The sequence below is a fragment of the Phoxinus phoxinus genome (genome assembly GCF_949152265.1).
Source record: "Phoxinus phoxinus genome assembly, chromosome: 9".
Lineage (NCBI taxonomy): Eukaryota > Metazoa > Chordata > Actinopteri > Cypriniformes > Leuciscidae > Phoxinus > Phoxinus phoxinus.
Window position 1 is genome coordinate 12237748 of NC_136884.1, and position 15008 is coordinate 12252755.

Consider the following 15008-nt stretch of genomic DNA (forward strand, 5'->3'; position numbering starts at 1 on the left):
ATATTTTATGGTACTTTTTTACGCAGTTTTTTTTATGCATGATTAAAGCATGCTTTCATTTTATGAAAAAAGAGCAGCTTGAACATTTGGCAAAATTTCTCCTTTGGTATTTTTCATGTATTTGGGATAGCATAAGAGTTAGTAGATGATCGTGAGTTTGAGGTGTTCCTTTAAGAAACAAACACACGGCACTTGAAAAGTGTTTCTGCAATATCACGTGCCTCATCACACAGGCTCTAATTTGTTTCTCAATATGAATTCATTAAAGTCTTGTTCAGTTGGATCCTTTAAACTGAGTCGAGTGGAGTTAACTCGTAGATGAGCACAGACTGGCTTGATTTAATTGAGAGTTTTTGACCGTTTTTTTTGGGGGGGGGAAACAGCTGTCTGTTTTTGTTTCTACTCTTTGCTGTCTGGCTTTGTCAGAGTTTCTCCGTGGAGCGGTTTTGCCCACGTCCTCTAATCCCTAAATGTGGTTACTTTGTTGAGTGCTCTCTTTTGCCTTCCCCCTCTATATTTGTGTACAAATGTGTGTCTGTGCAAGCTCTTAGCGTTGTTCTGCTTGTCTAAGCCAGTGTGAAGCTGCAGGATGTAACCGCTGGCCAGAAAACTGCTGCAGGCTTTCAGTGCCACACCACATCAGTGTCAGAGAGAGAAAGTTTCTCTCACACACACAAATACACACACTTATCTCTGCGTTTGCTGACTAGGATCTTTGTTTAGGAGCTACCTATAATAAGTGAAATATGGAAATCTCTCTATTGCTGTGTCCACGCTTACTGCTTGTACTCCAGTCGCCAAATGCATCAATATAGCCACTATTACTATTCTGATTCAAATTAGACCAATCAACTTTATAACGGACATAAAAAAGCAAATGACTTGGCCAATGATTTTATCATAATACGAACCGTAATGTTGTTCCAACCCATTTGACTTTCTTTTGTCGGTGGAACACAAGAAGAGTGATTTTGAAGAATATATATGCCATTTTTTTTTTATATAGTGAAACTGAAAGGGGCTGTCAAGCACCACAGTTGCAAAGAAGCTCCATTAAATTATGACTTTTGCATTCTCTTAATAAGCCATACAATAGTTTTGTGTTCAGTCACTGCGAGACTGAAATGTATGTTGTTATTCACGAATCTTCCTCTCCCCTGAAACATTAAATCAGAGAGACCAGGATACAATTCATAATTTATGAATCTTACAGACCCAGCTTTCTAATTTGAATCAATAAGTTCATTAAAAAGATCAAACGAAAAAGAAGGATTCATTCATTAATCAGGCATCACTACTTATCTCACGAGCTCTCCTGAATGTGGCACGGTGAGCTAGGGTGGATGCCAAATGTTTCAGGCAATTCAATTTCAGTCTGTTTCTCCTTCAGTAGACTTTTAGAAGTTTTATTATACTTTTATGGCGCCTTTAATTGCACGGGAAAATAGTTTTTGTTCATTTCTCGGTGTTTCCACAAAAGAAAGTCACGCAGGTTCGGAAACATCAAGGTGACTTTTGGGGTGACCTATTCCTTTAAGAAGACTTTTAATAAACAAGAAGCTGCAAACGCAGGAGGAGTCAAACAGTTTGATGAAATGATGTGCAGTTCGATTCAATTGCACTATTTTTATCAGACGCTTATACAACCCAGCGGATGGGTGGGGGAAGGAAAGTGCTGACTGCAGACTTGGAGCTACGTAGTGATTTCTGTGTGAAAAATGGGTTTAATGAGCCACTTTAACTGTGCGCATTATCAGCCTGAGAGAATCTGCAGGCCTACACTGCCTTTAAAAAAAAGAATAAAAAAATCACCAAAAAAAAAGAAAGAGACTGCATTAATTTAGGAATAGAAAAGAAGTGAAAGAAGAATAAAGAGAGGGGGGCAAGGAATAAAACGAGAGGAAAAATTAAAGAGATGAAATCAGTGAAAGGCTGATTTTAATCTTAATCCCACAGTTATTGGCTTCTGGATGTCGGCTCTGATCTGTGGATCCCTTTAGCGGCCCCTTTGATCCGCGGCCCCAGACAGACCGTAAGCACATTCCACGGTCGCTTCGGTTTTTACCTGTCGGCACAAGCGGGACAAGTGAGCCGCTCATCAAACGCGTGACTGCGGGCTCCTGATTACAGAGAGAGATGGGACGACGTGGAAGCGGCGTTCTCGTAAACGTGCGAGTTTATATCCATCCCCCAGCACGCCGCCGCACCTCTCTCCGAGAGTTTGCCGCTGCGATCCCGACGGGAGGCCCGCGCTTCAGCCGGCTGAGAATAAAGATTACCTTCACACGCGCAGTGGCTAAACCACTACTTTTTCCTCCGTTTAAGCGCTCGCTGCTATTGTATGCGAGGCAAGTTTTCTTTTGTTGGTTTGACTTAACTTCATCCGATTTGAAAGAGATCAGAAGTGAGAGTCCGCTGCACTGATCTCCATTAAAAATCCCTGCGGGGTCAGTCAGGAGGTGTGGAGGGGTTGACATGCAGAGAAATGCAGGGAGATAAGAGGCCCCAGAGTCACAGGAGGGTGAATAATGAACTCATTGAATAGTAAGATGGCAGCACAGCTAATAGAACCGGACACATCATTAAAGCTCACTGTGTGCATTTTGTGTGTGTCTGGTTAGGGTCTATTTCAAGCAAATGCAAGTCTGTCTTCTGGTTTTTTTTTTATATCGAGTGTTTTTAAAATGTATAGGGGTGGAAGAAGAGCTTAACAGAATCAAAACACATTTCTGAGAAAGGGAATGACAGTGATACACCGTGGAAGGCAATAGGCATAGACAGTAAGAGAGATAAAAATGAGAAGTCTCAAAAGTTTCGAGAAGATGTAAATGTGTCTTTCTGTGCCACCTGACAATAAAAGAGGAGCATATCTAAAAGAGAGACGTGTGAAGACAGCATTAGAGAGATTCAGACTTCTTTTGTTAGGCTTTTAAATGAACTCGGCTCAACTCAAAAGATGCAGTTTATCAACCCCATTCAACTTAAAAGGAACAGTTCAGCCATAAATGAAAAAACTCTGCCATCATTTACTCACCCCCGTGTCGTTTCATACCGTATTACTTTCTTGCACAAAGGGAGCCATTTTAGAGACTTGCTCTGATTGCTCTTTTCCATGCAATTAGTCCTTAAGACTGAGGCTTTCAAGCTACAAAAAGGACACAAAAGCACCATAAAAGTGATGCATATTGAGTATTGAAATCTTTCTGCGAGTCGTATGAAGCAATATGATAGCTTTGTTTAAGAAACAGGCCAAATTTAAGAAATGATTCAGTCAGTGAAATGAAATATGACCAATACAATTTCTCCTCACGAGATCATCAGAAGAAAGAAAGTTGGAGTTCTGTAATTGCAATAACAGGTTGTCTTGATTAATTAGCAAAAAAGTCAACATAGATACATAAAACACAGGGTTACTGAAGGGAAAAGAGAGTAGGATGTAGGAACAGAGAGCAAAAAGGAACGGTTATACACACACATATATATGTGTGTGGCTAAATCACTCCCTGTAGAGTGAGCCTGAGGATATTGAAACAACCAAAGCAGGAACTCTCTTCCTCGTTTTCTCTTCCTGTTTCTTTCGCTATCTCTTGTGCTCAGAGATTACTAAAATCAACAAACAGTTGTTTCACTGTGTGAGTATGTCCTCATTGGGTATAGAAATCATACTTGTATGCCTCCTGTTACACTCACACACACATATTAAAGAGCTGTTGCAATAATTTTTTTAAATAATATTATATATACAAATATTTTATATATATTTAGAAATATAATTTTGTAATAGACTGCACAATACAGTATGCGCCATTTAATTGTGTGTTATGCGAAAGCAGACGTGAATGCTTGGTCATTACTTTTCTAAAGCATGGTCCTTACTCCTTTTGAACATAATAAGTGATAACTGATTGAAAATTAACATGACATATGTTTTGAATATTTGTTCCGTCACCTGAACTATCTGTTTGTTTGGTTATGCGTCTTTGGTTGTGAAGATATTCCCTAAAGACAGGAGTAACCCCACTAGGAGTGCTGGGTTGAGTCTTTTCAGAGAGAGGAGGGTGATGAGTGCTTTGCTGGAGGTGTTCTGGGAACAGTCGTGGGAAGTGATAAAGAAAGATGGTGTGTGCGTGTGTGTCTTTACACGTGAGTGGAAGGGTGTTTGGAGGGATGGGGTATTGCGCATCTGGCAGAGTGGTTTGGGAAAGTCCATGCAGCTCTCATAGGACTCGCGCACACACTCATGTGATTAATCAGGAATGCATCAGCACATCTGAGCTGACCTGCTTATGTAATCCACATAATGAAAGGCAATGTGCCATGTCAGTCTGCTCATAATGAGCAAGTACAGTAACTTTAAAGACACACACACACACACACGCACAAACTCATTACTGAGTCATGGGGATCAGGAACCCATGTGTGAGCTGTTACGACTGCATGATGGGATGGTATTACAGAGGCAAGCTTCTTTCACATGACTCGCTTCAGGGTTTCACCGCTGTGACCTCCAAATGAAAAGATTTGCAGATAGTGTCACAGAAGGGTGGTTTTATGAGGATTCTAGCTAGCAAGATAGTAGGAAGTGTACACAGTAAACAGTGAAGGAAAAAAAGAGAAAAAAAGTGATTTCACTGCAGGTAAGGTGTTCACGATACAAAGCTACCATCCCCCCTTAAGGAGGCAAAATACACAGATTTGAGCTCTTATAAAACATTGTCAATGGCATTATGATCAAACCAACACAGTCTCACTCCCTACTCGTCAAATGTCTGACGCATGGCCAAGGGAACCTGGCGTCACTTTTTAACGCACTGGGTATACCTTTGGCGTTATTTTTCAACGTGCAGGGTAGTCCTATAGACTTCTATAGAACTCAACAGCGTTGATATTTGACGTCTTGGGTTACCACACCCCAACCCGTTGTCTGCCTTGTATGAGGAGACTACAATAAATAAAAATAAAAAGGAATAGGCTCACAAAAAATGATCTATGCCAGGGCGAGTCAAATGGTGGCCCCCAGATCATTTTTATCTGGCCCTCCAACTGGTTTTTGATGTTTAAAAACCCTCGCAATCTGATATCAAAGTACCCTCTGCGCAAAGGTTTAGCGCGTTCATTAGCGGTGAGTTTAACAACGCACATGGTGTACAACCGCATTCAGCGGTGAGTTTAACAACACTCAACTGCAGGTAAAACGGCATTAAAAGGTGAGTTTAACAACACTCAACTGCAGGTAAAACGGCATTAAAAGGTGAGTTTAACAACTCCCGTGGCGTGCAAGTAAGCAGTTTAAGCGTTTTCTTGTCATAGGTAGGACACTGCTTTAACTATAACATGCTGGATAACGTATTTTTATCGGAGGTTTATTGATTTTAATAAATATATATAATATGCTACGATTGTGTTCAATTAATCACACAAACGTTTATTTTTTATTATTTTTTATTATTAAATCCTCTAAATTAATAACGCTGACGTCACCGTATGGGCGATCCCAAGGTCCATTGCGATTTTCCACTCGGTAAGTAGAAGGGTTAATTAATAGAGATGGATATTATTCTTACATTTACACATCAAAAACTGTTGAATCGGGACAAAAAGTTGTGTTTAGAAACTTTAGATTTGTAAGGTGGCCATTTCTTATGACGATAAATGATAGAAGACATTATACAAATATAGCTTTCTGCACCAAATGTGCAGGCTAGCAAAGTTAGCTAATGTTAATTGAATTCAAGTTCATTTATGTCGCATATAAGTTAATGTAAGGTAAAGTCATAGGGGAATGTAAGATTTTCAGCATTAAATTTGCCCACAACTCAACATTATGTTCAGAATGAGGAACGGTGTTGCCAGATTGGTTTGTTTTACAGCCTAATTGTGAAAAATCCACGCAAAATTATATATATAATAAACACCCAAAATAAATCCAGAATTAAAAGTACAAATTAATTCATAACTTCTACATTGTGGCATCACAATTTTTCAATATGAAATAAAATAATTCATATGTATAAATAATGTAATAAGTAATGCTGTCATAAATTACTGACTGATTCATATATATATATATATATATATATATGTATATGTGTATATATTATATTATATTTTATATATATATATATATATATATATATATATGAATCAGTCAGTAATTATAGTATAAAGTTGCTTCCAAAATTGGTGAATTAGAAAATATTTAACAATGATATAACAAAAATGATCGACTATGCCAATAAGTTGTGTTGTGTTTGTTGATGCTGTCTAAAGTGCACTGTAGAAAAAGTGTGTGTGGGTGGCCATTTCTTATGACGATAAATGATAGAAGACATTATACAAATATAGCTTTCTGCACCAAATATGCAGGCTAGCAAAGTTAGCTAACGTTAATTGAATTCAAGTTCATTTTTGTCGCATATGATCATGTAAGGTAAAATCATAGGGGCATGTTAGATTTTCATAATGAGACATAAGTGTTAGCTTTATCAGCCAAATTGGCATTTTGAATGGTTGGTATCAATATCAGCCATGAGTGTCAAGATCAGTCCATACCTAGTGAGATATTGTATTGTGAGTTTGCAGGCAACACCCAGCCCTACAGTATTCTGGCCTAATATTTACTATAAGCACCCACATACCTCCCCACCACATCCCAAAGCATGGGCAAACTAGACCAACATTTTCTCAAGTTCTTAAACCTTTCAGTTATTCAGTATTTATGTAGTTGTATGTAGCATGATCTTAAAATCTGAATTTATATTCTTTCCCTTCTCTCAACAGGTTCCCTAGTCCCTTCATCATTTACTTTAAAACTTCAGCTTCGTTACAAAGCAAAAACAAAGGCACTTTTAAGAGCCACGTTTGTCTAGTTAATTGTTGTCAGTCCGTCTGGTTCTCTGTTGTTCTTGCTCTTTTGCTCTTCCCCCCTATACCTTTAGTGTTGTCTTGTTTGTCCTTGTTCATCATGAGTGACTATTCCAATTTGGAACAGGTCCTTAATGAGCTTGATGAGCTTGTTGAACATTCTAAATTAAATTATGAACTCCAGATCTTGGACGATTTCATTAATAAGATGCCGGGAGAACAGGAGGCAGGACCATCCACCAGCCATCAACCTGTCCAGAAGGCTCCACCATCCACCAGCCATCAACCTGTCAGGTGGCTGAAGAGAGACAGTGAAGGAAATGTTGTCTATGACAGACCAAGATCATCCCGAAACCAAACGGGTCAGTTTTCTTTTTTCACTCATTACTTAAAGGAGAACTCCTGTGATTTTTCACATATCTAAAACAAAGATATAGATTGTTTTACAACTTTGGATTGAATACATGATTCAGTAATGTGTCTGGACAGTCTGGTATGAGATATGAGGTTTTTATTACATACTCATCCAAAGTGGTATAGACAACAAAATTGGGCCAATACGAGTTTGTATCATGTGGAATAAAATGAGCTTGTCAAAAAAATCTATGTAATTGTAATGCTGTAAAGGTTGATTTAGGTTTTATTTTCTGCTACAGCTACCTACAGTCGTAAGACTGGTGCTCATACTAGGATGTTGGACAGCAGCGTTGAGATAACCAACTACTGTCCTCCTGACACTGTTGGTATGTTCTTTATTTTGTCTCTATTAGTGCATTATGTTTATAGATTCTAATAATTACAATGTAAATTACATGTTTTTGCGACAGAATAACCTACAACATCCATGTTGCACACTTTGATAGTGTAGAAAATTGTTTTTAAATATGATGTACTATTTTAACAGAGACTTTCCTTGAAGAGCTAAACCACTCACAGGGTGATGACTTGGATGATCAGGAAACGGCACCCGCACCACCACGAGCTTCCTCAGACTGGTCTACTCGAAAAAGTCTCCTCTCAGAGAGGTGGGAGAAAGAGAGACCCTGTCTGGTGAATACCATGGTGGCACAACAAAATGCGACAACTCCGATCTGCCAACAATGTGGCAGCAGTCCAGCTGCTGTCCGTTGTCGTGACTGCCGACCACAACCATTCTTCTGTGCTGATTGTGATGTCAGTATACACCGAAACCACGTGTTCCACAACAGGGATGCAACAATAGCTGGATTCTTTCAGCCATTGCCTCCAACAACCTGTGTCGTGGAAAGGGCTCTTTCCCAGTGTGGTAAGCTGTATTTCCTTCTTTTTTCTTTTTTTTTGAGTGTCGCATTTAGGGCTGCAAAATTATTGCAATTGCAATATGATCCAACGCAACTGCCTAATGGTAAAATCTGCAAATAATCATGCATAGGTACATTTGTGACATTTTACTTTTATATTCACATCATCATCCTCATTGACTGTGCAACTTCTGGTTGGTGGGAGTGCGTGAAGAGTACAAAAATTCTGATTGGTGTACTTCAGTCGGTCAGTGGGTGTAAGTTTTCTTTTACAATGGCCGTGCTTACCTATCAGAGGTGGCACAAATTAAAGAGACATTTGGAATATTGAACTGAATCAAATCATTCACATTCAAAAATCGTATTGGAAATGGTAATCATGTAACTCTATTACGGTAATCAATCAAAAATGGTAATGGTATCTGTCAGAAAAAGCGCAATTATATATTGTGCAGCCCTAGTCCCATTCTCAGTTTATTTAAATAACTTCACAGTATAATGGGTTTCACAGGAATCTTTTGAGTACTTTCTCTGAAACACACTTAATGACCTTTTATCTTTAAAGCTTTTCAAATCATTGATTTTTCAAATCATTGATGATTATGGAATACTTCCCAGTTAGTACATAGGATGATGCATGTCTTTAATCCCTGCATATGATGTGTCTTTCAGTGTGTATTGTGCCGTTGGAGATGCCCGAGAAAATATGTAGTTGTTCTCCGGGATCGTTGAGTATCAACACAGGAAAAGTTGTTGCTGTGGTTACAATGAATGGTAAGAATAAACATTCCAGATCAAGTGGCTGTAGCGTCCATATCACATTGTGGGCAAAGTGACCATAGGGAGCTGGGTTGGACTTTAACCTGATTCCTCCCCATAGGGCTCTCCCACTCGCTTTCTGCCACTTTTCATTGAATAAAAAAAAACAAGGCTGTGCTAATGGCTTTGTAAATGTGTCCTGATCTATTTCTATTCAAACTATAATTACATACATTACTTTCTCATTTGTATATGTTGTTTTACACACATTTAATTTGCGGAAGTGCAGTGAATCATCTGTTCCTCCTGCACCAGCAAACACATCTCTCATCCCGGCCAGTCCTGCATAGAGCTTTTAAAACCTGTCCCGCGCTGCAGTCTTTTGTGTCGGGACATGCGGCAGGGACCTCTAGTTCCCAATGCATAGTCAGAGTTGTGCATAATACAATGTGTTTTTGATTTTTCCAGGACGATATGATCTCAGTATGCCTGAGATGAAATGCGAGGCATGCAAAGCCACTTGGAGCGCTGGAGTGGATGACTTGGTCCGTAATGACTACTGGCCTGCTACCCTTCACTTTTCTACGGTGTACGCTACAGATGTGTTTTGTTCATATGAAGAGTTGAAGATGGCAGCACCAGGACTGTCTTGCCAAGCATTTTTAAGAATGCTTGATCAACGAACTGTCCGCTTTGGCCGTGTGAGTATTAGTGGTGGGAATCACTAACAACTAGTACTAGTGTTGACGTGTATCGCAGAATGACTATGGTGACATTATCAACACTTTGATTATTATAATTGGAGCATGTTGATGATATCAAAAAACAGTGATTCAGCTATACTCAATACATTGATAGAACATCATATAAGATTCAAAGTCTTTGTGTAAAAACTACCGCTCAGTAAAAAATCTAAATTCGTACACTACATGTACAAAAGTATTGGAACAATTTATCAACTCAATCGCTCAAAACATTAGACCTGTGTATAAGATCAAGTATTGATGTCCTTGTCACATCCATCCTACTCATGCAGTTTGCATTCAGAAAAAAGCAAATAGGTCCATAAAGACATGGTTGGTTAAGTTTGCTGTGGGAGTTGAGTTTGCTGTGAAACTTGTCTTATTTTTATTTGGGACTTTGGTTGTGATGTTTTCTGTCTGTGACATACAAAGAGCCAAAAGATTTCCAATGATGCACTGGGCTGAGCGGCTGCCTGTGGAGTCTCGATGCTGGAGGATTTGGCGTCACCTTTGACGTTATTAACTTTAGTTAACTTAACTGTGAATTATGTTGACATGTTTTACTGTTCTGAAACAGACTGGGAAGATCACAGCAGACAGCTTCAGAAAAAGCTTTTTGGAGTGGGAGGCTGTTAGATTTGAGGTGGATAAGATCTGCAGGGAGGAGCATTTTGTCTGTCCTGCGTGCACCCCAGACATGCTTGCTGTTTCTGTGGACGGAAATCGCAAGCATTACCGCTTTAAGAATGCAGCAAGGTACTTACAAAATGTGTGTAATTTGCAGTGTTGTTAAAGTAACCTTTGCTGTGTCATATTGAAGGTCAATGTGTACCTTTCTTTCATTTAGATCTGAAGAACAAGCCTTATTTGATGGCATCTTCATTGCAAAAGATGATGAAGTAGAGAGATTTGTGGATTACATTCATTCTACCACCAACCATGTAAAACTTGTTGTATAATATTCCTAAAAACACCACCAATAACATCTTACAGTTGACATTGTTTGGGTGAGTCCTGACTATTTATATCAACCTTTTTCCATGTTGTAGGTCTCTGGAAGAGGTGTCTGTGGAGGGGAGTGGTCAGCTGCCAGGGAAACGTCTACGAGATCCTCAAGTAAAATTGATGAGGAGGGACTTGAGCTTGCAGTCTGTCGACATGGAGTTTTTCTCGGCGCTCTCAACATGTTCAGGGGAGAAATCTATGCTTATCCCCTCTACCTGCAGAACAAGCTGGCAAATAAGCCAATAAGCTTTTTTGCAATGGATGTAACCTGCAAGTACTGGCCCTACCTCAACAAAGTGGCAAAAAGCTGCCCAGAGCTCCAGCACCTCCTTAGCATGAAACCATTCCTCTCAGTGTTTCATGCCAAAGCCCATGATTTTAAATGCGAGGTAAGAAAACATTAAACCCTAAACACCTGCAAAGGTATGTTGCAAGCTTTTAAGTATTTTCTTTAATAGGTTAAATGGAGTGGAGCTTACCAACAAGGGGCTGGATTGACACTTGGGGAGGAGGTTGAGCAGTGTAACGCCTTCCTCTCTAGGATTGCTGTGACCACGAAGCACATGTCCAAAGCAGGTAAGGTAACCACACACTGCACTACTTAGATTGAAAGTGTTACACGAAAATTGTAGCCAGTGAGGGACATGTGGTACAACACAGATTTGTGTATTTTTATTTTATTTTTTGCAGGACGTACAGACATGCTTACACTGATGGCCATGCGCTGGAATCAGCAAAAGTTTAATAACTTGGCTACTTCACTTGCCTGCCGATATCAGAAGGTAGAGATGAGTATCGTTATTTTCTTATATTGTAAATACCTTCTATTGGATATTTTTGTAGGTATTACTTTTGTTTTCTTTCTTTGTTATTTGAAGGCCACCAAACGCCTGGAAAGCCAACTTCAGGACCTGGAAAGCATGAGAATCCAGCTGGCAGTGACACAGGTTGAAGTTGAGGGCTGGGTCACTGATATTAAGGAGTGGGCAGAAGGTGAGAGTTATACTATTACTTCAATGTCTCAGTTCTGCAGAATAATGGGAGACAAGTAATTACTGTTTTAAAATTAAATCATACTTACACTGTTTTCTTGGTCATATACTTATGCAATTAAAATGCAAAACTTTAGTATGTAGTGAATGCACACTGGAAATCATGTCAAAACAAAGTGCCCTGAAAGTACCTGAATGGTGCACAGTCCAAAAGTTGGAACATTGGACATTTCTCGCAGTTAGCAGATCCCATCTTGGCTACGTTGTCATTTTCTTCGGTACCCTGTTACATACTTCCTATACACGCTAAGAAATATGAAATTATTATTGAGAGACTCACCTGTCCTTCCTCCAGGAGCTTTTTTTTTATAAAGAAAAAAAAAGGAAGCAAAGAGGGATAATCCTTATGACTTCCCTGTGGCGTTCTGTGATACATTGAGACTTAGCTCATTTCATTTACTGCCATGAAAATGTAAGTGAAATGTTTACACTTCTTTTCTTCTCAGCAACAACATCCAAAAATAATGCCGATCTTGACGCGGTGACCAGTAGAATGGAGGTGCTGGTGGCCAGCATTAAAAGAAGATCCCAGCGCCTTTACAAAGACACAGATGGCAGCAAAGGTCGGGCCCGGATTCGGCGCAAAATCAGAGAGGATAAGGCCATTCTTAGCTCTGTTGTTGAAAAGTACAACAGTATGGTTCCAGATACAGAAAGAATCGTCTTTGACAGCATTCTCTCTGACGAGACAGTTTGGCCATGGCAACTTTCACATGGTGGTATGTACACAAATCTGTTGACAATTTTGTTTGATTCACATAGTAGCACAAAACCAATTATGCCTTATCCCAGATTATCTCAGAAATTCTTTGAAAAATAATCATACTTACAATTGACTTATTTTCCAAAACTGTATCCCAGACGCTGTAGATTTGAAAACCAAGAGGAAGGCATTTGATGTTGTGATGGCAATAAGGAGACTTGAAGAGGAGAAGAAGATTGTTCTGTCTGAGATGGCAAAGCATTGGAAATCTCTTTCCACTCGTGCAGACACACTCAAGGAGATGTCATGCCAGCTTTCCAGTGAGGCATTGGAAAGTACGTATTTAAGTAATGTGTTGTAATACTATACTGTACATTGTAATTTTTTTCTGATAATTTTTTGTTTTACTCCCATAAGGTGAGCTGTGGGCTCTAAATGAAGAAGGGATCAAGGGTTTCCTCAGCTTAACTTTGAGAAAGAAGCAAGAAGTCACCAGAATGATGAAGCATGCAAGAGACTGTTATTCTCAAGTTTTGACTGGAACAAGTATGGACTTCCAGAATGATTGGGATGGATACGACAGTGATTCTGAACTGTCAGACAACTGAGTTTGAGTTTAAGGAGCTCTCAAAGTGAGAAATGAGCATGAACTCACTTTTGTTTTGATTTCTTATATTTGTCAGTAGTGATGTCAAAAATACCGACTTCGGTACCAAGTCGGTACTGAAATTTAAAAAATGTGACGCTTTGAGCGCTGTTGAGCGGAATCGTTAACACCTCGGAATGGCCGGCCATTGTCACGTGCTCATCAAATATGTCTGTGATTGGCTACAATGATCAGGGCTTCAAAAACATGTTTTAAATATACATCAATAACGCTCTTCAGCGAGCGATTACACAGATACACACGGGAGCGTTTGAAAGCAGGCGTCTATCAGCGGATCGATCCACTGGCGCTGATAGACGCCTGCTTTTTTATTTGCTTTCAAAACACTTTCAAACACTTCCGTGTGCTCTCAAACGCTCCCATGCGTTGATCATTGTAGCCAATCACAGACATATCCGATGAGCTCCTGAACACAATGGCCAATCAGAGGTGTTTATGATTGCGCTCAAAGCGTCACATTTTTTAAATTTCAGTACCGACTTGGTACCGAAGTCGGTACTTTTGACAACACTATTTGTCAGTGTTTCCTTTTTAGTTTTTTAGCAGTGGGGGCAGGTCCAAAAAAATCACCAGTTAACTTAAATTTGCAAGACCAGGCTTAAATGAACTGACAACATAAGTTATACGACTTGCGGTTCTCAAGGAAGTACACACACAATCGCGGTGTGAAGCGTGTGTCCGCGCTATTCTCCGACATGCACTCTAACAATGCAGCCCTATTTTTGATACCGTGGGGGGCAGAAATGTTGCTGTGGGGGACCACCACGGTCAAATCAACATGGAAACACTGTTCGTAAGTCAGATATGCTTGAATAATAGTAATTATCATATCTACATGTGACATTACAACAATAATGTAGTTATACAAACTGAAATTAATTTAAGTAACTGTTTTTCCAATAGTCCTCTTCTGTTTATGGTAGAACAAAACTATGTGCAGAAAAGTTTGCAGGAAGGTGGGACATGTCCTAATGTTACATTTGAATTTTTTTGTTCATAATTAAATGTTTTGAAGAGTGTATTGGGCAAATTGGATTTTCCTTGATCTTCAACAGATATTGCTAAGGAATGCTAGTCACGTGTATATGAAGTTCTTAAGTTATTGTCAGTTATTGACCATTAAAACCTCCATATGTTCCCGTGTAAATGTGTATTGTAATAATAATAATAAACATAATTCCACTGATGTCATCTGCTGTGCAAATCTGAGTTTTTCGACAGTTTAATATGGACACACAAACCCATTTTTTCTGAATTTGGACTCTTAAATCTACTCACCTGCTACAGATGGTCTCTGAAAGGGATAGTTCACTTTAAAATGAAAAATCTGTCATCATTTACTCTCCCTCAAGTTGTCTCAAACCTGTATGAATTTCTTTCTTCTGTTGAACGCTAAGGAAAATATTTTGAAGAATGTCGGTAACCAAACAGTTAACTGGTCCCATTGACTTCCCTAGTATGTAAAAAAAAAAAATACTATGGCAGTCAATGGGTACAGACTACTGTTTGGTTACTGACATTCTTCAAAATATCTCTCTTTGTGTTCAGCAGAAGAAATAAATTCATACAGGTTTGAAACAACTTGAGGGTGAGTAATGATGACAAAATTTTCATTTTAAATTGAAGAATCCCTTTAATAACTACATTTCCTGATCTAAGCACTTTGATTTGCCTTATAATATACTATATAAAAAAACTATAGTTAAGTGTTTAAAAATACAGCCTAATGGCTTGTTTGATTAATTTGCATTTGTTTTAACTTGTACTGTTGTGAAAAACAAAAAATAAACGATACAAAGAGAAGCGTTTTTATTATTATTTTCCATTCATATTTATTTAAAAAAAGGCAATTTTCTAATTTTGTGGTTGATAAATGTTAATAGCGGAGACTAAAGGGTAAAAAACATGAGCAAATGTATGTGTGGGACTTTGAAA

At 38.9% G+C, this 15008-nt stretch overlaps 1 protein-coding gene across 1 annotated transcript; it reads left to right on the forward strand.

The window, feature by feature from the left end:
* Positions 1–6143: 6143 nt before the first annotated feature.
* Positions 6144–13093, forward strand: LOC307004106 (uncharacterized protein). The gene is made up of 14 exons (XM_079623056.1): positions 6144–7226; positions 7521–7607; positions 7769–8149; positions 8817–8918; positions 9372–9604; positions 10224–10402; positions 10494–10587; positions 10696–11040; positions 11110–11227; positions 11342–11433; positions 11530–11644; positions 12150–12422; positions 12565–12741; positions 12824–13093. The coding sequence occupies exons 1-14, from the start codon at positions 6965–6967 to the stop codon at positions 13012–13014; spliced, it is 2649 nt and encodes an 882-aa protein (XP_079479182.1). The 5' UTR covers positions 6144–6964; the 3' UTR covers positions 13015–13093.
* The last annotated feature ends 1915 nt before the right edge of the window (positions 13094–15008 follow it).